Source organism: Anser anser (genome assembly GCF_964211835.1).
Source record: "Anser anser genome assembly, chromosome: 4".
NCBI lineage: Eukaryota > Metazoa > Chordata > Aves > Anseriformes > Anatidae > Anser > Anser anser.
Window position 1 is genome coordinate 61,337,940 of NC_139724.1, and position 23,808 is coordinate 61,361,747.

At 34.8% G+C, this 23,808-nt stretch overlaps 1 protein-coding gene across 11 annotated transcripts in view; it reads right to left on the reverse strand.

Moving 5' to 3' along the window:
- SLIT2 (slit guidance ligand 2) overlaps positions 1 to 23,808 on the reverse strand; it is a 263,097-nt gene that overhangs the window by 74,613 nt on the left and 164,676 nt on the right. For all 11 annotated transcript variants that reach the window (XM_083833918.1, XM_083833911.1, XM_083833919.1 and 8 more), the window contains exons 7-10: positions 20,375 to 20,446; positions 17,432 to 17,595; positions 14,869 to 15,007; positions 489 to 560 (exon numbers count right to left, since the gene is read on the reverse strand). In XM_083833918.1, the coding sequence (XP_083690044.1) occupies positions 489 to 560; positions 14,869 to 15,007; positions 17,432 to 17,595; positions 20,375 to 20,446 (447 nt within the window). The remainder of the gene's footprint in view (positions 1 to 488; positions 561 to 14,868; positions 15,008 to 17,431; positions 17,596 to 20,374; positions 20,447 to 23,808) is intronic.

Sequence of the window (23,808 nt, forward strand, 5' to 3'; positions counted from 1 at the left end):
TTGCTTAAGTACCTTTTATAAACACTTTTTTGTTTGAAATGACCATGGGACTATACAGCCTCAAAAATATTCCAAAATGACAGTGGCATATCCCCAATGATTTTATCTTTTTATGTTGACTACAGCAACGTGTTGCTTTTATGCAAAACCATAATAAATAATTTTAATGCTTGGTTAAAACAAAACCAAAACAAACAAAAAAAAACGTTATTAATGGAACAAAGATGCTATATGGTATAACTAATCACGCTGTTATATCTGTTAATCTTCCAGCAGTCAAACTTTCTTAAATACTCACACATTGATGGAAGTTCCTCTGTATGATCTTGAACTGATTTTTTATATATATATATATATGTATATATATACATATATATATATGTATGCATGTATACATATCTATATCTAAATCTATTTAGATATATCTACATATCTATATCTCTATATAAAATAGATAAAATAATAAAACTAAAATACCAGGTACTTACATTCTTCGAAGCTTTTTATATGGTGAGAAAGCTCCAGGAGGTATGACCTTGATTGAATTTTGTTCTAACCGTCTGCAAAACAATTGCATCAGCATAAAAAGACACACACACACACACACAAAGAAGCCAAAAAGCAACCTAAAGCCATAACAAAACAGAAAGGATTGTCTTTAATAAAAAACACTGGCTTTGCTTTCCTTTTCAGTACGACTTTTACCTTGAGAAACAAAGTCATTTAATTTTGATTTTTATTAAAAAGAAGTAATCTATTTTTCTCTGTTCTTTTAACTTATAGGGTATAATGTTGTAAATGAAAGCCCAATCTTCATCCTGAATATAAAGAAAGTTTATTTCAGAGCATACCATTTTTTTTTTTTTTGGTAAAGCTTAATCTAGACATGTCATTAAAATACTCAAATTTGAGTTAGTGTTATTTGACTCCCAATTTATCATTCACATACAGCAATTTTTATAGTAAATTTTATTTAGAAATTTCTAAAGAATTCTGTGAGTTAATCAGTCTAATATGTAAACCATAAAAAATGGTGAAGAATGTTCCTGTAGAACAAATAACATATGTTGCTACCTGCAGTAAGGTAAATGCCTTATTTTTCAATGTGCACATATTATTTCTTTAGATACAGTATGTAACACCTTTTCTTTAAGCTACAATACTAGAATTACACAGCTACACTTATAACTTCTTGAAACAATTTTTCTTATCTAAAATTTTAATTTATCTTGCTGGCTATATTTGCTTTGTATGCATACTGAGTGTGACTGAAACCTGACACTACAGAGTATGAACTGGCTGATGGAAGCAGTTTTCCAAGAATTTTTGAACATACAGAGCTTTGCCTATGGGAAATCTATGCTGATACAGACCTATGGTGCATTTGCCAACCCGTCGAAACAGGCCCAGCAATAAGCATGTTTAAAATAGAAGCTACATCACATAATGCAGTATTTCATGGTTATCGCTGAAAATAAATAAATAAATAAAACATTCTATTATGTAGACATAAAAGATTGAAACTATTTATTCTAAAAAAAAAGTACAGCAGGAAGAGGCAGTATTATTCAAACATACATCTTATGGCTATCTAATAAGCTTGATATTTTCCTCTTCCATGGACAGGTATCAACTTACTATGATCTATACATATAAGGACAATACCGTTCTATTTCACAGAATGAATCATAATTGTAGAAATTACTGCTCTATTTGAAAATATTCAGACATCAATTTAGAATTTAAGGGTAAAAAGCTTTTTTTAGTCTAGATGGAGGAATATTACTTTTTTTTTTTTAGTCCTATTAACACTATTCTGTTTCACTTTTCCTCTGCTAAAGAGACATATGAATCTGTATATGCGAATAACTAATAAGCTCACATATGCACTTTGAGTAAACCTTTACAAGAAACTATTCTTATAACAATTATTTCTTTTTGTAAAGTTCTCTAGAGGTCACAGTATAGCTGGACAGAAGAAAGAATTTTTGCTGCCATTATGAGGTTTTGTTCAGATGGAGATATTCATATATTTAATACTCAAAATCTCTTAAGTCTATATATGCTTTGGTCTTGACTGGCTTATAAAGAAGCCAAGAAAGAAAGAAAGAAAGCCTCTAAAAAAACACTTCCTAACACACAGAAAATCTCACTTCATCAGCGCAGCTTAAGACAGGGGTCATATTTTAAAAAGGCCTTAGCTAGGAAAATATTGTCACCTTGCTACAGTTTTCAGGTATATTTTAAACACCGCAGAGAATCCCATGGTACCAGACTGTTAACTTTTTCCATAAACAGGATGTTCTTTCACACGTTTTCCTCACCTTGGCTGAGCCTTTTGGATGTATGAAACACATTTTGCATCAGATCAAGAGTACTGATGGGCTATGAGGGGACAAGGTCACTTTTTTCCAGTAGACTCGAGTAAATGTAGAAAGCAAACATCTGAATAAGTAAAAACCTGCTTAAATTAAAGGTCAACACCAAGTTACACTGGAGCCAAGTATTTTCTATTCTTATGCTTCATTTTTAGCTGAGTTTCCTCAGGAAAGAAAGATTACACATGTTTTTTTTCTAGATAGTTTTCTACTCAGCTCAGGTCACAGAGAGGTAAAAGCTCCAGATAATAGATTTCTAGACCTTTCCTTAAATTAGCAATGGGAGGGAGCTGAGAAGCCAAACTAATCCAGCCATGAAGGGAGTGGCAACTATCCATCCATTCCCATTACACACACTATTCTGCAGCAAAAGATTGCCCAACCACCAGGAATAGCCTGGCTGGACGTTTGTCAGGTGTGCGGCTTTGAAAATCAGCCAAAGGACCTCTTGCAGAAGGAAATGTGTAGGGCATACACAAAGGACTGGAAATGGGTGGCTAAAAAGGGACAGGAATGGATTAGGCCATATTACAGAGGAGGACTTGAATTGCTGGAGAGAGAGACACTGGGGAATCATGCCTGTGTGTGTATGGGAAAGACAGATACTGCAGTGGCAATGGTCTTGCATCAGTCTGCCACAAGCCTCATGTATGAATATTGTTAGTCCACGATGTACAGGCTTATGAGCTAGTGCTGGAGGACTCCTGTTCACTTTCACTTATGTTTAAACATAAAATGCTCTTATTTAGACACGATATGGCATGTAACTTGAGAAAGACAAAGTCTATTGTTAAGACAAGAAGTATTTTCCAGTTTACTCTTTTAACCTAAAAAATATATTCATTCTATAAATGGAGGTAAACTTGCAGGATATATGTATGCCATTTGATATGAGAAGATGGAATAGCAGATTTCATTTATAGCTGCCCGATTTGTCTACAAATCATATGGGTCCAAAACCTGAAGAAGTCCTACTCCAATACATTTCTGAAAGCTAATTTTCTAGCAGTTGTAATAAAGGGAACTATCAATTCACTGGTGGATATATAAAATGAACTCTATGTCAACTTTACCTAAGATTTCCTTTTAGTGAAAAAGCTACAGTCTAACAGATAGACTGTGTAGTACTAGGATAAATTTACAAGCTCTTCTGGTTAAAGAATTTGTTATAGTAGGATCATCTAACTGTCTTTTATTAACTCATGCCAAAGTGTACGCACTGGAAGACATGATATTTTAGAAAATGAGATTAGCATAAGAAAGGGAAAATAAGATTATCTAAATACAGAAGAAAAATCTTTTATACCCTGCTTTGTCTGTAAAGAAAGTAAATCAAATTCACATTTTCAAGCTCTGTTATCCTCTAATCTTCTGCTTTATCTTCCTAGAATCAACTGAATTTCACAGAGTGAAAATTTGCATCCACCATTCCAGAAGAAAATCTAATTAGATATATTCCAGGGTCACAAAGCACAGATAAAATAATATCTAAAGGAAATTTGCATTCTACTGATAAAGCCCATAGTAATTAAAAACTCTCCTTTATATTAATTTCTCATATTAAATGAAACATTTTTAATTGTGGAATAGAATGGGTTGTAGTTATCTATTACTGAAAAAATCTGCTATTAAGTGCTCACAAATGACATGGCCTGAAGTACCATTATATTAGAGAAGAACAAAAAGCTAATATCAGTATTTTTCCATGAAACCTGTATTAAATTTTGTGCATAGCATTGCCTTTCAAAGTCATCCCAGAAGTCATTCTTTTTTATAAATGATCATCCGTGTATCATAAACAGTGCCTTGGTGGTTTCTTTTTCAAAAGCCACAGTCAATTTTAGTAGAATATTTAATAACATAAGATAATGGAGGAAGACAGTTAAGTACATGCTTCATCAAAGCGTGCACTGCCTCATGTATAAGAAGTACTCTGCCCATCACAACTCAAATGCTAATTAATGCTCTTAGTATTAAGTCTCCTGCTCCTTTTAGTGTTTCACTTCAAAGAAGTCCTGCATCAATACATAAGTGTTTCAGTGTCTTTTAACACTGCCAAACTAGTTGAAACCTTTGAAACCTTTTTTGAAGACCATTCCCTAATCTCTCCTATTTAAGAAATTTACTGTGAATATTTCTTTTTCTAAATCTTTCCCCCCGGCTCATCCCTGCAGACACCATAATGTACAACCACCTACTATTTTAAGAAACAAAGGTACTTCTGCAGTTGTGATTTCCAGCCTAATCAAATCAAATCAAAGTAGGTCCCCAGTGAGTAGACGGATTCTTCCCACCGTGTCCCCAGACAGCCTTGTGACACGTATATCCCTTGACACTTTCCAGGAGGATGCTGTTCTCTGCTATAAGCCTGCAGCACACCATTAGTGATTACTACTTCCACACTTAGAGACAGACAACATGTTTATTTATACTGTCACTTTCAAAACAGCTTATTTTACCACTGTAAGTAGTCATTTCTATGAAAGACTTCTGCTCCCGGAAAGTGGCTGTAGAGAACACATAGTTCTCTACAAAATTCTCTTTCTTTTATTATGCATGTGGGGTACAACATACTAAGCCTGCTCAGTAGAGAAAGATACACAATTTATACTGCATAGAGATGTGCTACACCCATGCAAACATTTTCCTTAAGAAAACGTTAATTTGAATATGGAGCATCAAATTAACCACGTTTTATTATCAAACAATCAGGACGTAACATCTTGTTTTACGTAAATTTGGTCAAGTTAGTCACTTTAGCATTTAATTGATCTAAACTCTTCATTCCAGCATCTACTCATTTACAAAAAGCATGTAAGAAGATTGTCAAGAAACCCCAAAAGAATTTTCTACTACAGAGAAGAAAGCGTAAGCTGTGCAATGAGTCTGATGTATTGCACAGATGCTGATTATACATGGTAATAAAATTGACAGCTCTTCTTTGCATTTTCCCCATCTGCTTTTAAAGTAAATGGCAAAAACAGCTGTCAGAAAACAGAAAATAGATTTCAGCGATGGGATTCAGTGCAGCTTCTGAATCTGAAGAACTGCAATATGCAGCCAACACATCTCTCATCATATTTAACATCTGCCAGGTTTTTGGTTGTTGTTGTTTTTGCTTGTTTGTTTTTTAAAAAAAGGAAGGAGTAATGGTCTCCCTTTGCTAAAGAAATCCTTCAGGCTATCAAACTAAGTACCTTTTTTTTTTTTTCTTCTTTTTTTTTTTTCCCAACAACTGCACCTCCAGAGTCCTTTTATCCAGTAAATGTCTCTTCTAACTTCAGCAGCAAAAGAATTCTGTTGAAATCTGTGATATCATCCATGTCTAACAAAACAGAAGATGTATTTTGAATGACTATATTACTTGGACTTTAAAATTTCAGTCTCTAATTCTGTGTATTAATAAATCTGGTTGACAGTTTCCTAAATATTTGCATATAAAGAATCACTGTCAATGTTGCCCTAAAGCTTGCCAAAATGCGAACATCCAGTCTAATTGTTCTATTAAATATTTCCTCAGGGGACTGACTGCAAATGACAGACATCTCCATAGTCTGCATTACATCAAAAAAAGTAACAAGGATTGCTGTACTAAAGCCATTAAAGAATTCATCACATTTAAAAGCAAGTCCCAAACCTGCATTTGCTAAATTTTTCATCACAGACAAGGCCATCTCATGCTCTGAACCCTACAGCACCATTGACGACGGTAGGCTTTACATTCCTTAATTGTTACAGATTTAGGTTGTAGGCAAAATGCACCACTTCTTAAAGAATTATTTGCTCAGTACTTTAGTATCTGTCAGAGTGTGCCTCCTGTGCAATTAGCCTGAGTCACCTAGAGTCAAATTAAAGCCTCTCTAATTAGCCTATTTTTGATGAGAGCTGTTACATTACAAAAACTACTTGAGCTCTTCAGAATAACTGTGTTAAGTTCACAAAAATAAATGTAATCCTGCTACATTCTTGGTTCATCATGAGTGATGACTCATCAACCTGCTTGGGAATCCCATTACTCTGTGTGGTTGACAGTGTGGTGGGAGTCCTCACTACCTGATAACACTACAGGAGCATGCACCATAAATTTACCACAAAAAATCTACATATTTTCACTGAGAATACTTCCGACAGGTGTTTGCCACTTATGGGACCACGTATTTACTAACGTTTAAATAATGAAGGCAGCATTTTTTTGAAGGTAAAACACAACAGCATAAGAAGTTGGTTGGACTTGATGATCTTGAAGGTCTTTTCCAACCAAAATGGTTCTATGATTCTAAGTTGGTATGTTCAGTTTCTTTTACAGTAACTTCAATCACATTATTGCTGAGGAAGAACCATATGTAAAAATAAAATCTAAGAGTAACGACGCCTCTGGAGTGTAGCACAGCTGTCAGAGAGCTATGAGGGTTTTTCTGGAAGAGCTGGATGGGCCTTCTCCAGCTTCTCTTCATGCTGTATAAAATATTCATTTATAGCATGCCTGACTTATTTTCTTTCTCTTGGCAGAGTACGTAGAGGTCCCTCAATGTACCTCAGTACCACCAGAAACATGCACAAACGTCCCAGAAGTGGAACAATGGGGTGTTCATTCTGGCCAGTATCGACTTCCAAAGTTTCTGGAAATGAGCACTGGGGTTGTTCCTCCATTTTGAAAAAAAAAAAAAAAGCAAGTTGGCTAAGGCCACAAGACATCTTCTTCTATTTCCACCTTCAAGGAAGAATACCCTGCCACTGCACCAGTTCCACCACAGGGTGCCATACAAATTCAAGAGTGAATCATAATCTCTTCTGCTTAGTGTGCTGTGTGATATTTTACATAAAGTTTCACACATAAAGACCTCCTCCATATTCTTTGGAATAAGTTTCCTGTGCAGTTGCTGTGTTCTGTGTCTCTGCATCTTCCTGACTGTTGAAATTACTTTTGTCCTGTAAATTTAATTAGTTTTTAAGGTAAGACACAAGAGTATGAAGAAAGCCAAAGATCTGAACAATGGTAGCATAGAACGCATGCTAATAAAGAACAAATTAAATATTCTACCTACAGAAAACACCGTGTCTGAAAACTGAAATAAGAAATAAAAAAGAAACAAAACCATAAAGCCACATGATTTACCAGTAATTTTCCGATTAGGGAGATATTTGAGTAAGAGCATGACAAATCATTTCTCTCGTGTGTTAAGTGGACATGTTTAGCTGTCAAAAAAAACCTAATCTATTAGCTTCAAAACTTCAATCTATTTCTGTCAAATGGAATATATTTTAAGTTTTCCTTGAGAAATATTAAGGTATGAATCCCAAACAGTTAACAGTAATTCAGTTAAATCTGTGTTGCAAAATTAAATGCATTGGGGTAATGAAGTCAAGTACATCAGTAGATTCCTTTACATAATTTTAATTTTTCACATTTACTCAAGACATTGCCTTGAAGAGAATGCATTTTCCATTACTCTCATGCAATTGTTGTGTCTTCATATGTATGTGTGTCATAAAAGATGTTAAGATTTTAGCAAATTTCTTCATCTTTGATAAAGCAAACGTTATTTGTTTTTATATATTGCAATGGGCATAAACAGTAGTTTTGCTAACTAAAAAGACCAATGTTTTGATTTAAACTAGAAAGCAGAAACAAATACAGCCATACAGTTTCTAGTTTTGGCATTCAAATGTTAGAAAGCTCCACTGAAAAGAGCAAGCAACTTTATCTTGAAGGCCACAGTAATTAAAAAGTCAGTGACTTTTCACTGCACTGTGTTAACAGAGGTGAACTGTTAAAATTCCTGATTAAAATTCTGTATGTTTTTTTCATTTCATACATTATATGGTTTAGGGTCTTTTTTGTCCCTTCCGAAGACTCACATTAATTATACAACTGTTGCTTAGTTAACAGTGGCAACCCCCTACTCACCCTCCCTTTCATCAAACCTTTCTCTTTGCTATATCACCATTGTAAGGATTCCTATCCTTCTAATAATAATAAAAAACAAACAAAACAATTTACTCCTTCCTTTGATTAATTAAATGTTTTTCATGTTAACAAAAATGAAGAAAAAAATCAACTTAATTCTATGCCTGATTGCTTAAATAGTCATTTATACAAAGCTGTGGTCATCAAAGCAGGTCATTCCTCTCCCCCACTAAATCAACACCCTCAGCAGCACTTATTGCAAATGTATTTATTTTCTTTTATTCATAACACTACTGTAAAGAAAGAGGTTTTATAACCACTTTGACTGCTATTTCAAGCCACAGAAGAGAAAAGAAAATCAGAAGAATGTAAGAAGAGCATTTTCATGAGGTAGGCTAGCTCATTAATGGCTTTTTGGCCTCTCCTTTTGAAATAAGAGCCTGTCACTCACTCACACCGTTCTAAAAAAAGGTACCAGTACATTTAATAAAATTGCTGCTGGGTCACCATTTGTAAGGTTTCTGATAGTCTGTTTGAACATATGCCAAAAAGTCTCAATTTGAAGGAAACCAGAATTATTTCTGCAGACCTTTCAAAGAACTTGCATGCGGAAGGTGAATTCTAAAATGAAACCAAGTGAATAGAGATTAATGGTGCTGAAAAACTAAAATGTGTAAGGAATGCCTGCATAGAGGCTGATAAATGCTATCACTGTTAGAAAGGCTATACTTTCTAAAACCAATTAAAGTAATAGTTTTGAACCTTAAGAATGACCCGTAATGTCTTTAATATAAGAGCTATATGACAAAGGAGGAAAGTGCTAGGTATATTAGACCACTTGAGTTGGTTGAACTCAACAGACCAAACATGACAATGAAAGAGCTTCCCACACAAATTTCTGTAAGAGGTATAAACAACAAATCTAAACTGAGTCATATTATGACTTATTATATTAGAGAGGGATTCTTTATCAGGGGCTGTGCTGATAGGACAAGGAGTAATGGCTTTAAACTAAAAAAGAGTAGATTTAGATTAGACATCAAGAAGGAATTCTTTCCTATGAGGGTGGTGAGGCACTGGCACAGGTTGCCCAGAAAAGCTCTGGATGCCCCATCCCTGGCAGTGTTCAAGGCCGGGTGGGATGGGGCTTTGAGCAACCTGGTCTAGTGGGAGGTGTCCCTGCCCATGGCAGGGGGTGGTGGAACTAGGTGATCTTTAAGGTCCCTTCCAACCCAAAGCAATCTATGATTCTTTGATGTTTCTAATGGATAAATACTATCTCATGATTTGAGATTGTCCATGAGACAAGGCTTAAGCAAGGAATACTAAATAGCAAAATCTTGAAGACTACTAATACATAATATATTTTAAGTGAATAGCTACTATATCGTGCTTTGCTTAAGTGAAAAAAGGCTTAAGTATGATGTATTATAAACCAAGTGTTTGAAAACTATTAATATGTAACATCTATTGTCAATGTATTTGGACTCACAATGTTTACAGTTACAGGCATTAAAATAATAGAACTATGGGAAGCATTCCCAAAATGTTTCCTGCAGGTCACTCATGATCTGAAACCTTTAAAGATGGCCTAGAGAGGTTACATTTTATTTCTGCGCTTCCTCTAGAATTAGTGGATACACTAAAACTAAGGGAGTCTTGGTGCTCAAGTGATCTTTTACTACATGGAATATGAAATACTTTACTCTCAAATAATATAGCATTGATTGGACCCACCATGAAAAGAAAAGTTTAGGTATTCTTATTTTTAGCTGTGTGCGAGTTTATTTAGATAATAAAGAGAAGAATTAATTTTGCAGAATAGGTATAACTGGTACAAATACAATTGTACTAAGCCAATAAAGATTAAGAATTACATTTACTGAGATACTGAATTCTTAATTTTCCTCTGAGCTTTATCACACCAAAAGGGAGAAAGAGAGAACCACCAAAGGCTTTATTCTCCTTCCATTTTCACTGACAGCTACTTGGAGATAAGCAGTCCTGCTACTGAAGGCATCTTCCCAAGAGGTACCAGGCAGACAATGCATTGGCTGATAACTGACTGCACACAATGGGAATTGCTACTGACTTTTGTAACTGTTGAGAAGCCAGACAGAGTGGTACAACAAAACCCTCTCACCAGCACCGTGATACTCGCTAGGAAACCCACCTGCACCAGGCTAAAACATTTTTTCTGCAGCTGGCTCTGGCTCCTCCTGCTGCCACCATCACAGAACACCTGCTCCCTCCTAAACCACTTCAGCTCCTCTTCCTCAGTGGCTGCAGCTATTACACCAAACTCAGACAGGGAGGCTGCAGAGCCGTGCAAGCACATATTCTGCCAACTCTGCTACAGTGGTACAGAGGCAGTAGCCATCAGCAGAGAAGACAGCTCCTACCGTCTTAAAATGTCATCCCCAAAAGGTTGTCCAGCAGAACTACCAAGATAATGCAAAGTCTTAGTATTATGCTCTAAACAGAAAGCCTTTTTCCTTCCTTTTCCTTGGAGTTAACACAGAACTTTGACATACAAACTTTTACTCAATTCAAACTGCAAATGTTCAATACTTTCGTAATTCAATATTTCATTTAAAGGATTTTTTGCACATAAATTAACTTCTTATATAAATAATCAACTCCCAGAAAGGAAAAAAAAAAAAAAAAGGAAATTTGTTGAAATGGAACATACACATTAAAACCTGAAGTTTATTTATGTAAACCAGGAGGACAGAGAACAACAACATTATTAATACCACTTAGAATTTATGCAGCATTGTCTCACATGGACTGACAATGTGACAATGTAACAAATACAAAGTGTTTTGGTGCAGACACACATTTTATGTAAAGGAAGCTTGTGCTGGGCAAAGAGCAAGAAATCAAAGCTTCATAAGGTACTGAGGTCAAGCTTCCCACTGAGAGAACAGATGGAAGAAATGGATGGAGAACACCACAAAACATCAAAAAACATGAGTATTTGTTGAGGGCAAACTTCATAAGAACAACAAGAAAAAAATAACTGGATTATGGACTTTTAGAAACTATATAAAGATTATATTCTTACTAACCTTCTGCACATGTAAGAACAAAGAAAGAAAAAGCAGAAATGGATGGAAAAATGGTATCTGTCAAAAAACAGGGGTCAATTTTTTAGCAACTGTATACATTAGGGCTGACAATAAAGTTTAACCTTAGTCTAATAGGAAAAGTGTATTCACATGAGATACAATTAGGTAAAGACAAAATATAGGAAAGATGCAGACCACAGAGGTGTTTGTGGTCCATTGTGTTGGCTGAAGCATGACATGACAGCTTGGTAGTATTCAGCACTGGATTCTGCAAATACACCCCATAAACAGGTGATAACTATTACAACTGTAGGGCACAGAAAGTTGTCCAGACTAAGGGAACTTACAAGTACTATGGATTTTTCAAATGTTACTGTCAATAAAGTACATTTATAAAATCAGAAGAGAATACTCAGTTAAAAATGCAGAAGACGACTGTGGAAAAAAATACTGAAAAGGTTGGAGAACATCTGGCCCATGTGAAATGGTAGTATAATGTCAATTTTCTTACGTTGTGCACAGGAATCTAATGATGGTGGTATTATAAAATCACTGAATAAATAATAATTTGGCTGTTAATTCTGTACATCCTTCAGAAAACTCAACAGGGAACCAGCTCACTTCTCTTTCCCTCCCTCCCAGAGAACTGGGGAGCTCCTGCCAAAGCACATGCTCAAAATTGTGATTACGATAATAAAGGCATGTGTGTGGGAACTGTGTAATGGTGGTGGAAATACAGTGCTCACTATACACTTCAGGTCTCTCTCATGCTCCATGTTCAGCAGCTCCTTGGCATTCTTTAAAGCTACTGTGACAGCATGATCTCATCTCTTCAAGTGCTTCTTTTCAATTACCATTTTGGCACAAATACAACAATTTCATATAAAAATAAGTGGGAAAAAAAACATTACTGTATGTGATACAATCATTATTTCTAATTCAATTATAAAGGGTTGTTATAAACAATAGTTGCAAAGCACTTCTCTAAAAAAAAAAAAAAAGAAAAAAGTTGTAAACACTTTATTGTAGGATAGCTTTAAGATAGGATCATCTGAACCTTTCTGTATGTTGAAGTTAGATAAAAGAATAGGAGACCGAAGTCTTTCACAGAGCAGCTTTAAAAAGTAACACGCAATTGGATTCAGCGTTCAGAAACATAAGGTGATATGTGGATGGAATAATGAAATTACATCTGTAAAATTATTGCTCCTGACAAAAACATCTAAGAAAAAAAAAAAGACCTAGGACTTTTCATGGTCATTTCAATGGAAAGTGTGCTGCAATGGATATTGGCAGTTAAGGAAAGAAAGTATTACAGTGCAGAAAGGAAACTAAAATGCCACCATATAAAGTGATGTTTCACTGTCATCTGGAATATTTTATTCAACTTTGGTCAATGTAGGTCAAAAAATTAAGAAAACCAAGAGTTAGGAGAGAAAGGAGGAGATTAATTAAGAAATCAAAGGTTTTGGCATCCAAAAAGATTGAATGGACTTGAAACATCTAGTTTAGAGAAGAGATGAATGAGAGTGACATGGAAAATAGAAGGTGGCAGGACAAATTATGAACCTTAATGCATATTCCTTCATAAAGACAAAGAAAATTAATGACATTTTAAAAGACTATATTTAAAGCTCGAAGCTTTGGATCCCCGCCTCTCCTCCTCCAATTTATTAGCTTAAAATAACTTGAGAATTAAGAACACAGTAGATTCTAAAGAAGATTGGATGTTTCAAAGAATAAACTTTTTTTTTCTTTTTTTTTTTTTTTGAAAGTTTCATGATTTTCCTCTCATTAAAGCAGTAGAGTGTAAAGCTTTCGCCATACAACCTTTACAACATGCTTATTTGCTGAAATCTCAACTCATCGTCAACCCATTGACATGGAAGCAGCAAAGATCAAGTGATTCTCATCAAATACTCACAAAATCCGTTACTCTAATTCTTCCACTGAGTTTGTCCCTTTTTTAATGTCCCTTATTTGTCTTCTTCTTTTCCTGTACATTTCTCTCTTTACCTTCCACTTAACTGGAAATTTTTGTTCTCACTGTGTGGTAAGTGCAGCCTACCACTGACTCAAATCATATTTCAATCCTCCTGTTTACTCAGAAACTAAATCAATCATAGAAGTCCAGTTCTCCCATCACACTGGTATTCACTGGTACATACCTGTTTCATTTAAAATAAATACTAAAATTTGCCTTTCTAATGCCCTACCTTGCCTTGTACCAGATTTTGAATATGTATGTTTATTTGTGCATTATTTATGAACGGCATTGACCGTGCAAAACACTGCAACCTGCTTTTTAATGTAAACAATACTTATGAAATAGATACACAACAGAGATATCAGATAGTGATATGCTGTAAACTATGATCTATACATATAGCACTGCACGCATATTATACATATTTATATGAACACCTATGCATACATATTTAGCAATATTAATGGATTATGGATCTCATCATGTGAAAAGGCCTCACTCTGGGATGTGAACAATGTGCAGTCTAGCAGGAAATATCCAGCCTCAGTTTTCAACCTGTTAAATGCTTAACCAAATGCTGGACATGTTAAATGCTTAAAACACATCAGCATTTCTTACCTAGAACAACAGGTGAGCAGAAGACAGGATGATACACATCTCCATTCTGTAAATTCCCATTTGCTTTTGCCTCATGGTCATTTCTTTTGACAGTGAATTCAGGGTCAACTAGTAACTCCTATATCCTATAATTTCTTTGGGACTGATGACCCTTAAAATAAAGATTTAGGAACACACTTGCAATCTCTAGTTGTGCCCTTGTAAACTCACCTTTTGCTTTTGCTCCTCCCCTGCAACAACAAAGCAGCAGCCTTCCTATGTCCCCACACAACCTCTCAGCCACACTGCTATGACTCCGCTTGGCAGTAAAGATGCAGTTGCACATTTTGTAGATGTTGCTGTTGTTTATGCCATGTCATGCAACCTTATCAGCATGCACGCTCTTCCATCCACGGCTATATGGTATTAACACAATGACTATACCACAGATTGCAATCAACCACCACACTTTTGCCTTCTCAAATTACCCTTCTGAGGAGGCTGCATTAGCAGAATACTTAGTATGAGCAATGTAGGTCTCTTTGTTGCAAGATATGCTCCTCTGACACTAAGACTTGAATAAGGTGATGGAAAGTGAGCAACACTGAAAGCAACAGAGTTTATAGCCTGCATTGAAAAGCCACTTACTTGCAGAAAAGTAAGGACTCATGAATTCTTTTTAAACCAACTCAGAATGCAGTTTTAACTGTGAGTTGTGAGTAATACATATAAAACTAACTCGTAAGAGAACATATATGTCTTAAATATTTTCATATATCTATATATTCCTTTTATTTCTGAATTTGAATGTGCACTCAAAAATTCTTACCCTGTATAATGCATATTATACAAATAACAACAATGAATACATAGGACAAAACTGTTCTCTGCAAGTTCATTGAAAGAAAAAAAAATCAGATTACGCACATTTCAGTAATAGTTTCTGGAAGATTTGTTGGGATTTCAGTAAGGCCTTTTCCACGACAATCCACTATGTTGTTACTACAGGTGCATGCAGTGGGACAATGCAAGACACTGCAGGATGGAGCCATAAAAGACTGGTGACCTGCAAAAGAAAAGAGTTTTTTCTAAAACTGTATAAACCTGTCAAGCAGTAGTCCAGTTTACCTCAAAAGTAAAACATCACACTTTACACCTCCCTGAAAAATGGATGCAGAACTTAAAAGAATAAACATTGTTTCCCATCCATGATTTCAAATTGCATTAATTTAAATACCTAATTAATACCAACATGTTGACACAATAATGAAATTAAAGGAAAATGCCCAACTGCTATGCTGGTTCTTTCATCATTTCTCAGTTACTTCATACACTTGTATTCAAAATCACTTTTTTAAAAGAAGGCTAAGTGTAGTCCATTTTTTAGGTATGTTTTATTTATTCTGCGGTTTTAAAAAACAATTATTGTTTTACTTAGTTTTCAGAATTTTGTGTATTAAAAATGAATGTCAGCAGAAATGAATGAACTTTGCCATGAACACTGAAGCTCTTCTCTTAGTTCTGCTCTGCAAATACTCATTAATGAGTATTATTCTTCAGTGTATGCACCAGTTACAGACAATTTTGGAATTATGACCTTTCCATCCAATCACAGAGATAAATAATAGGTTTGACTACATAGCTTATACTCTCACTCTGTATTAGCTCAGCAGACTTTCTCCCCCAGTTTAACAGTCTTTCTAACTAGTCAGGTAGCCATGAATTTACATAACTTTGTGTCATCCCCTAAGAGTTTTATGTTAAATTCGGTGTTTATAATTACATGTAACCTTAATACTCACATATTTAGATATGTTTTAGAAAATAAGTAAGAATATCTTATTACATTTTCCTGCAAATAGGTTGCATATTTTATAATATATTAATTAATTAATATATATTTTTATAATATATTAAGTCATTGTTATAATGATTTAATGATACAGATTACTGTTTTGTAATGATATGGAACACATGAAGGCATGAATCTCCCCCCTTCCCCCTTTTTTCCCCTTTTCTTTCCTATTAAGGTAAAAAAGCTAGAGTCTGTTTTGAAACTCCTAGGGAAAACCAAACCAAAACAAAAACTTCTGGGCTATGAAATCTGTCTTGCTGTATTTTATGTCATATATTAAGATAGAAAGGGTACAGTGATAATGTATGACAGATCACTTTAACGTTGCAGCCAGTGCTGTTCCTATTTACAACTTCAAATAACTGTCCAAGTTTTAAAATTACTCTGCTGAAAAGGTTAGTCTTTTGAGATAGTAGTTTGCAATATAATAATTTGTTTTAATGTTAAAGTATCTGTTATGAAAGTACAAACAGCTGCCAAAACTAAAAAACAGAAAATATTTCACCTATTTTACTTAAAAAAAAAAATACAGTGACCCAGAGATAAAACATGATTATTCCCCATCTTCAAAATCAGCGTTAGTGTCCAAATTATAAAACTATGCGGTTTACAAACAGGATACGTGAAGTGATTTTGTTAGGAGCTCTTTTAAGTATACATAAAAGGCTGAAGTATGATAAGAGTGTGGTTATCATTTGCCATGCTAGGATGTCACGGTGCCTTATGCTGTGATATTAGAAGCTGTTCAGTATGGATAGAAACCGTGCATAAAGCTGTTTAAAAACAAACAAACAAAACCACAAACAGATCTGTGTAAATTTTGGCATATTTGGCAATAGCAACCTGGGGGTCTGCAGAAGATCAACTAGTAGAAACAGTCCTGCTGAATGACTGAACAGACAGCTATTTTCCAGTTGTTTTTCAATGTTTTGAGGAACCTTGAAACAGCAGGTAAAGTTTACAGAAAATTTTCAATCAAGTTTAAAAATATCTAAATAAGAAAGATAAACTTGCCTTCTTCCTCATCTAGGAGACATGAATAAAGGAAAAAAAATAAATAGAGAAAATGTGATTAGTATTGAATCGTTTGTCATTTTGTCATTTCACATCAGAAAACAACCTGATGCACTAAAGAATCATAGAATGAATAATAGAACTGCTTGGGTTGGAAGGGATCTTAAAGATCATCTAGTTCCAATCCCCTGCCATGGGTTGCCACCCACAAGATCATAAAAGCATACCAGTAACATTCAGAAGTTTATTTGGGGTTTCAGAAAACTATTTAAACAGAAATAGAAAAATAACAAAAAGAAAAAACAACCTGCAGTTTTTGTTTTTTAAATCCTTATTACTAAAGGCCTTTTCCTTAATACTAAAAGGCCTTATATTCTCTCAGTCAGTGTATCTTTTATTTCATTTTCCGTTTCTCTCCCCCCTCCTTATGACGGCTATATGTTCTATGCAGCATTCACACAAATTTTGTAAGGACAGAAGCACCGCAACAGAAGATACAAATACTGATAAAAATGATTAGCTTCTTTAAATTAGAAAAAAAAAAATACGCAAAAGCTAGCAAGACGTAGCACGAACAGTCACTGCTGAGCTGTTGCTGGGCTGTGTGAGTGTTGCCCTTACCGCTGCAGACGAACTCCCGCTTCTGGACCTCCGCCACGTTGTGCCCCCGCAGGTGGGCCGGGCCCATGCACTGGGTGTAGAGGCCGACACGCGGCCGCTGCCGCAGCCAGTCGGACAGCCAGGCCAGGTGGCAGTCGCAATAGAGGTTGTTGGAGTGAAGGCGACTGCGTGAGAAAAAGCGTGTCCGTATGGTTAAATTGGGGAGAAGAAACAGAAGAGCAACTCATCCTTCCTGTTCCCCCCTGCAGCACCAAACTGTGCTGCTTTACTAATAAAAATCATGAATGAGCGACCAATGTTTTACGTCTTTCATTAAAAGTCTGGGATTTAAAGGCTAATAAACAAAGCTTATACAAGCAGCAAAATGACCTTTTAATTGTGGTCTAAATCACCGAAAAAAAAAAAAAAAGAAAAAAAAAGAAAAAAAAAGATGAAGATTTCTTAAGAAACTAAACTACCTATAGTTTCTTTCCTCTTGTCTGAAAGAAAAAAGCAAACACACAAGAGCTTGAAAGCTGCCTCGGAGGTCTTTAGTCCAGATATGAACAAATGATGAATAAGACAGAAATGTCCGAAGTAACATATCACTGTAGTGTCCTATAGTGATAATATACTGTCAAAAAAGAAGAGTTAATAAAAGATTTGGTTTCCAATTAGATATATCTAAGTCTGGCCATTATCAGTCTCTATAGAAACAGCCTGCAAAATCCCTCTAACAGGTCATATTCATTTTCTGCAGAATAAGACAGAGTAATAACTCAATATAAAACACCTTCTTTCACATCCCTTTTCTGATTTCCTCTCTTTTTGTTTAATCGCAGAATGGGGGATTAGCTGCTTTTGGCTCCTAGGGAAATACAGCCTAAGCAATGCCTGAAATTTAAAGACCAAATGGCAGGAAGCAATGGAATTAAGGAAGTCGCCTCTTGGTTGGCAGAGGCCGACACAAGACCACGGCTCCTTGCCAAGTGGCAGAAAGCACTTTGCCATTAATAAAACATCAGACAAATGTATTCACTAAATTAGGTAAATTACTTTCCTCTGGCTCTAACTTTTCCCTGGCTCTTGCATTTTTCTCAACTACAGAAAAGGACATCCACAGTTATAAATCAAATCCTTACTCGGAACCATCCATACCAGAATAACATCATTTTGGTCCTTTTTAGATGATGTGCTCAATCCTAACTAAATCACTGGAAAGAAAGTGCAAGAAAATGAGAATTTAAACAAGAAGTCTAATTAGTCCATAAAAAGTCCTTAAAGCAACATGAATTGTGTTACAAACCAACAAAACCAAAAGACTTTAACTCAGTGTGTTTTTTGTTGTTGTTGTTTTTGTTTTTGTTTTCTTCCCACAAATGACTAGAAATTAAAGGCAATGCCTTTTTGCCTTTTCCTGCACTGATTTTCAGTACAATCTGTGGCCAGCTGTAGGCAAGAACACCATTGCAAATCTGAACTAATGCTGCTGAAATCAATACAGTTATAAAAGCATATTCGGACTGCAAATGGGAGATTACAGCTATAATCTAGGACTCTGTGTGCCTGTTTTTTTTTGCTTCTAAAATAAATTTTCAAAAGATAAAATAACCCACAAAAAAGTGTAAATGGTAACAAAACTAGCTAATTTGATTCACTGTAATCTGGAGTTCAGAATATAAACTGGATTTCAAAGTTTGAAAGAGGAACAGATGGATATTCAAGTTTTCAAGTCTCAGACACAAAAGAATTGAATGAAATTCTATTCTCAAAATATAACTAAGGCCACCAAAAGCCCATGCTGAGCACAATTCAAGAGCTCTTGGAATAATCCAAACAAGAATAGTTACAAGTCTGTTATGAAGTCAAAAGAACTACTCACCTGACTGCATTTTTTTCAGTTACAGATGTTATGTTAACTTAAGTCAATAGCACTACTGATTTAAAACATTTGTGCAATAAAACATGCATAAAAGAAAATGGACAGGCTCTTCGCAAAATTAATTCTTGAACAGCAAAAGCTACTCTTGAGCTGTGATAGGAACATCCCATTCATTTCTGATTCCCACTTCAGTGGAAAGTCTGTTTGATAGTGTGTCAGAACTAAACCTTGACAGTCTGTTTTTGTTGATTAACACAGTGTACATTTATTCTTAGTTCAGTATAAACAGAATAAATAACACCAAATTGTATTGCTTGCATGTACACTTTTTTCACTGTTTTGTTTTAGAAGACTGAAGTATCCTGCGAAAGTGATAACCTCTAAAAATGGGGGGTCTTATTGTAAATGCTGACACAACTTTAATTATAATAGCACTACCGGATGATCCTATAATTTTATGTTACAAAGAATGTTGGAGAGCCAGTTTAGCTTAATTAGGTCTGCTAGCAGTACAGTAATAAAAGCATAAAGATTTCCCATTTATCACATCTGACAGCCAATCAAAGATTCTTCCATGTTCCTAAATGAAATGTGACCCATTCAATAGCTCAAAGTAAAACAAATTTTTGACTTTCAAAAAACATCAATTTCTTACTCTATGCAGCTGTAAAATATAAAAGAGAATCTCCCCTGCCCCCACCTTTTTTTTTTGTAAGAACGTGAAGCTTTTCAGTGAACAAATGCAGCACTATGGAAAACCCAGTTGGGAAAAGGCCATGAAAACATTCCCATCACCCCATATCCTAAAGAAATGCAGTGAAAAGGATATAAATGCTTCTCTATCTCCTGAGTTCCAGGTATTAGCTTTAGGGTCACTTGTTAGTTTTACCTTTTAGGATTTTTTGGCATACACACACAAAGTTCACACTCACCAACCTCAATATTTTTTTTGACTGAGAGTATGCCTTCTCTTCCTGAATATGTATTTATAGGCCACTGACAAAACTTGATAGAGGAAAAAATGGTATACTGAACACACTGGGTTGATAATGATGGCAGCCAGCTTCCACAGGACTACTTACAAAGTTCTGAGTTTGGGCATATGATTGAAACTTGCAACTGACAGCCGGGTGATGTTGTTATTGTTGAGAGTGCTGTGAAGTCAAGAAGAAGCATGTTAACATGTTACACTTATTTATGTCACACTGACTACGCTTTTTTACAAGGCATAGTTAATGAAGAACAAGGTGTACTGCTTTTAGACATGGCTACTGGGGAAATAAGCCCATGCTTCGAGGTCCGCTTTGGCTCCCTTTTCAATCCCTGTTAAAACACTGTGATTTGACTGTTCCATTAATAACCCTAAGTAAACAGAGACCCCAGTAACCTATGATCAACTCAAGAGGACAGAAACAGAGCTTCTGCCACTGTTGAGAGCGTCTATTGCATTAAAGCTAAGACTGCAATCCTGACATAAAGAAGAGTTCCAGAGTATTTTTGGAGAAAAGTCCTTGTTTTTAGGACTCTGGTCTCCCTTTCTAGCTTCTGAGAGTTCAAGATCTGCCTATTTTTTTTTTATTTATTTCAAGAATCTTCTGAAAAGTTCAACTCTGAACTGCAGTCAATTTTTATATGGAACAGTGTTGCTGCAGATGATCCAGAGCTGCATGAACAATAGGTGACCTTCTGCTACACAATGGAAGGAGGCAGGAACGTTAGTTCTCTAGAAGATAATTTACATTTTAGACAAGGTGCCCAGAACTTTAGACAAAAACTAGGAATAAATCTTAGCCAATTGTTGGCTAGCACAGAACTGTCACACACAGTAAGTGTAGTTTGTAAAGATAAGGGAACTCCATGAACGATCCTGCAGTTAACTATTGTCTTTAGGCTGCAAATAAAATGCAAACAAGCTTACTCCAGAACAAGGAAACAAGTGACAGAATTTACAGTTTCAGCTTAGAGATTACTCACTTGAATACAATGGAGAATGTGCTGTACAGTTGTAAACACAATTATGAGAATAATAAATAATAATTTGCAGTACCCAAATCTTTTAATTTTTTTCCTTTTTGAAACAAGAATTATTAAAAACAAACAAACAAAATAAGGAGTGTAATTTGTGCATGTTCGGAGTAAATTTTTAGTACCCTGTGATCCCGAAACACAGAAAGGTAAATTCACAGCACACTGAACAGCATCAAGCTATATGCATCCATATTAACCAAGCAATTAATTACTGGTGCAATGTGCTGCATTTTACCTTTGTGTGCTTACTCATTCAACAACCTAAATGTTTTCTTCACTATGCATACGGCATCTCCCCTATGTGCCCTCAGGACTACATAAACAAAGAGGAGATTAATCAATGAAAATAAATAAATAAATAAGTAAGTAAGTAAATAAAAAGTGGGGAGGATTTTTTTTTTTTCAAAATTGAATTAAAAAAAAAAAAGGCCAAGTGGGAAGTGGGTATATCTGCAAAAGGTGTCTTAGTGAACAAATGACAGCCAGTAGACTTTTCCAGGATTTTCTTAGTGTCCACATGCTAAATGACAGCTCCAATACATCTTCCTGTATGACTTCTTAAAAGGTTTTCAAATCATCTTTTTTCAGTGAAGGGAATGGAAACAACTACGTATTTCCATAGCTGTTAACTGGTTAAAGAATGTACGTCTACAAAGGGTTTTAATTTTAAATTTCAGATGTTTCGTGTTTGACTTGCTGTTGTGTATACAAGGGCTATTAATTTATCTTTTTGCAAGGCGCAGAAAGACATCAGAGTTGATGTAAGGGATACATAAGAAATTAAACCATTTTTATAACTACTGTAATCCAAAATGCTTGATTTCATTGCAAATCGAAAATCAATTAAAAAAAAAAAATTGCTCCATACTTTTATCTAAAACTGTTACACACTATTGCAAAAAGTGTGATGACAGAAAGACATTTCTTGAATTTCTTAGATACTTTATAATTTTAATATGGCAGCACAATATATTTTCTCATAGTCAATGTTTCCCCAGTATGGCTGATTTTCTCTTAGATAAAGAAAGAGCAAAAACGAAAAATAAAATTTCACAGAAATCTGCTAGCAAATTAACAAGTGAGCAGGTTTATATCTAAACTTGCTTCCGTCTTTCCAGATTTCATGTTGATTTTGTATCTTTAACATTAATAGCCTCCAAGATTCTGCAGTTGTCTAACCAATTTATAAGACCTGTTACTTTGGCAAAAAATTCAAATTGTGACTAAAGAGTGTTTCAGGCCAAGTAACTTTAAAAATTATTTAAAAGTTTCAGCATATACTTATAATTTGAAGTAATATACAAATTCTGTGCTTAGAATAATTAACTCCAAATGGAAACAAAATACCTGGTCTTATATACTATTCACTGTATATATATTATAGTGTGATTTACATATCTTTAATGCTTTATTGGAAAAGAAGTCACATTAGATGCATACTTTTCAGTAAATGTTCAAAATATCTCTTTTTAAAATTTATTTTCTAAACTGTCATTGCTTATCACACAACATAAGTCAGGATAGTGAACATGTAGTTGTATATTTGAATAATACTAATAGTTAAGGTGTATTCACAAAATTCTAACTACCTACTTTGTAAGCAGATGATTATTTTAATAGAGTTCTGTTCCCTTTTGCATTCATTGAAAACAAAGTGGATTTCCTACCATTAACTTCTACTGGCAAGGATGACCTTTTTAGACTACTAAAAATCATGAGCTTTAAAAACTACAAATATTCAATTATATACACACACGCACATAAACATTTAACACTTCCAGATGTAAAGTCTCATATTAAAACACATGATAACCAGATTAAGTCACCATTGGAAAAAATATGAGATACAGAAATAAAAATCTCACAGAACATCAGATTTACTGATAGAAAATTAACAATTTATCAAGTTCACAATTAGACTTAGTATTGAACCTACAGTACATTATTTTATACCTTAAAGTTACAATAGGTTTATTTTCTGTTGTTATACTGTAAAAAAAAATAAAATCAGCCGTCAGAACCATTCACTCATAAGTAAGATCAACTATTGCATATTAAAATAAAACTTTACTGCAGTAGCTTACACATTCTTAGTTTCTTGGACATATAGAGGCTATCTGTCAGTAAAGGTTTTTTACTTCAGAATCTCAGAAGAAAAAAAAGAAGCTTCCTCCCACCTCAAGGTGAGATTTACCAACCGTGATTCAAACTAACATGAAGTAACTCACTGATTCACAAAGTCTTTCAGTTCCCTTAATAAAAAAAAGCACAGAAAAAAATGTGACATTTTGACTGTCTGAGAAAATATTTCAGGAATGTGTGCTGTGTCTCAAATTCTTTGGGAACGGAGACACTTTGCTCATTACAGTCACTGTTTTCAGGTCAGGGGTCACTGATGATAATTTTGTTACCTTTAACCTCACTGAGGGCAACTTTAAGACAGTAAGAAAAAAGTATGCAAAAGAGTATTTTGTTGTTATTACCTACA